The sequence below is a fragment of the Austrofundulus limnaeus genome, unplaced genomic scaffold, assembly GCF_001266775.1.
Source record: "Austrofundulus limnaeus strain Quisiro unplaced genomic scaffold, Austrofundulus_limnaeus-1.0 Scaffold131, whole genome shotgun sequence".
NCBI classification, from domain to species: Eukaryota; Metazoa; Chordata; class Actinopteri; order Cyprinodontiformes; family Rivulidae; genus Austrofundulus; species Austrofundulus limnaeus.
In genome coordinates, this window is record NW_013952533.1 from 29,215 (window position 1) to 31,480 (window position 2,266).

At 38.7% G+C, this 2,266-nt stretch overlaps 1 protein-coding gene across 1 annotated transcript in view; it reads left to right on the top strand.

Moving 5' to 3' along the window:
* The window catches only part of LOC106522518 (semaphorin-7A), a 15,086-nt gene that overhangs the window by 6,714 nt on the left and 6,106 nt on the right, over positions 1-2,266 (top strand). Inside the window, exon 10 of the mRNA XM_014015547.1 lies at positions 359-504. Within this exon, the coding sequence (XP_013871001.1) occupies positions 359-504 (146 nt within the window). The remainder of the gene's footprint in view (positions 1-358; positions 505-2,266) is intronic.

Here is a 2,266-nt window from a genome sequence, read left to right on the forward strand (position 1 = left end):
CACACACACACACACACACACACACACACACACACACACACGATAGATGGAGCTATAAAACACTGGTAAACACAAACTCCGCTGGCTGACAACCTTCCATACAAGCTTTCAGCTGAACTTTTCTGTGATTCCTCAATTCAGACGTCCAAATTCGCTCTAGAAAGTTCCTTTTTATTAGTTTCTAATTCACTCTGATCGTCCAATCATTTTACAGGGAGGCAGATAATGTGATGTGACATCATGAGTGGAACTCGCCATTGAGCTATATGTGCCTGGAAAATACATAGGCCTTAATACACCAATTTAAAAAAAATTAATGAAAAAAGTTAATTAGAAAAGCTTTTTTTTTCCTTTGTAGAAAAACCTATATGTGAACTCAAGAAGCGAGCTTGTCCAGCTCAGTGTGGCAAACTGCGCTCGGTATGGAAACACCTGTGAAGAGTGTGTGCTGTCCAGAGATCCTTACTGTCACTGGACCGGCACCAAGTGCACCGCTGGGACACGGTAAGACCTCACAGCTTCATCCAACACATCCCTGACCTGAAATCTGAACCAGTGGATGCTGGTATAGTAGTTTTTTTTCTACACTGAAGATGGATCACAGACCAGGGTCTGTTGTAACACGTGTTGCAAAACATGCTGCGTTCAGCACGTCCAGTTCGTGCCAGCTGATGCAAAGTGGTGAAGACAGAGCAGACTTGTTTCAAATGGCAGGAATGTACTCTGAGCAGCTGTTGGCTTGACTGCTCTGTGAAAGTTTCTACCTGATTTTCTCTGCTTCTGCTTTGACTCTTGATAATCTCATTTCAAAACAAGAAAATTTCAGATTTCTTACAAGCTATGGCCTTTCTGAAAGGTTCAAATCATCAATCATGCTTTTCAACATTGTGAATAAAAAATGTATCCAAAATAATTATTACGGTACATTAAACACATTTTAAAATTTTTTTCTTTCTTAGATATCCAAAGATAAAATACTTTTTTAGAAAATTCAAGCAGATTGGGATGCCACAAAGCTAAAGACATAAAGCCCTCTGGATCTAATTCTTTTAGCACAAGCGCAAATGTGAGCTTCTGGTATGGCTCATGCTTCCGGGACGGATCGGGCAGCCACACCGCTCAGTAGTTAGCACTTAGAGTTTGTCACTGGTTCTACAAGGTTCTGCACCAGTTTGAATCCGGAGGTCTTTCAGTGTGTTTGCATGCTTGTGCTAGTTTCCTCTCACAGACATGAAACAAACACTTCAGGCTGCCTTCAGACCCACGCTTCTCTTGCAAAACAAATGTGTGATCTGAAAGGTTGAAATGGAAAACAACAACTGTAGGGTCCCTCAAACTGTAACAAAGGGCCATAAATCATGACAAATGTACATTTTAACAGCTGAACATCATTGGTTTAGGCTTCAGTGGTGGTTGTATTAAAGTACAGCTGCTCGGAAATGTTCCTTTCTGGGTGTTTTTAAATGAGGACTTTTGACTCTACCAAACCCAGGTTATGTTTTGTTGCCCTTTGTCAAAGATTCGAGTGTAAGCTTGAAACTAACAAACTGCATTTATAAAAGTTTCAGAATCCTTAAAGCAACATTCACGTTGCTTTTTATTCCAGATAATGATGCTGACGATTTTTTTTAGTTTATTTTTTTTACTCTTCAGGCATTCAGGAATTTCTAAATAAAATAAACACAACTGCATCACAAAGATCATGTGAATTACTGGTTGGTAATTTCATCTTTCCATAATTCACTAAATGTTAATGTGAAAATAAACACTGTTCGTCTTTAAATGACAAGTAACATTACAACAGAAAGAGCTGGACCCCTTAAACCACGTGCAGCATGCAGCTTTGTGGCATATTTTGACTGACTGTAAGGGGTTTTGTTCTAAAAGAATCATCATGGGGTTGACTCATTCACGATTCATCCTGAAAGACAATAATTTTTTCACTTAAAGGACTGATTGTAGTTAAAATACAGGACAGGAAATGAGTTGTATGCAGCGGGTAAAATAAGTATTGAACACGTCAACATTTTTCTCAGTAAATATATTACTAGAGGTGCTAATGACATGAAATTTTCACCAGATGTCGGTAACAACCCAAGTGATCCATACATACAAAGAAATCAAACCATAAATGTCCAGAAATGAAGTTATTTGTAATAATGTGGAATGGCACAGGGAAAAAGTATTGAACACAAATACTTTGTACAAAAGCCTTTGTTGTCAATGACAGCTTCAAGACGCCTCCTGTATGGAGAAACTAGTGGCA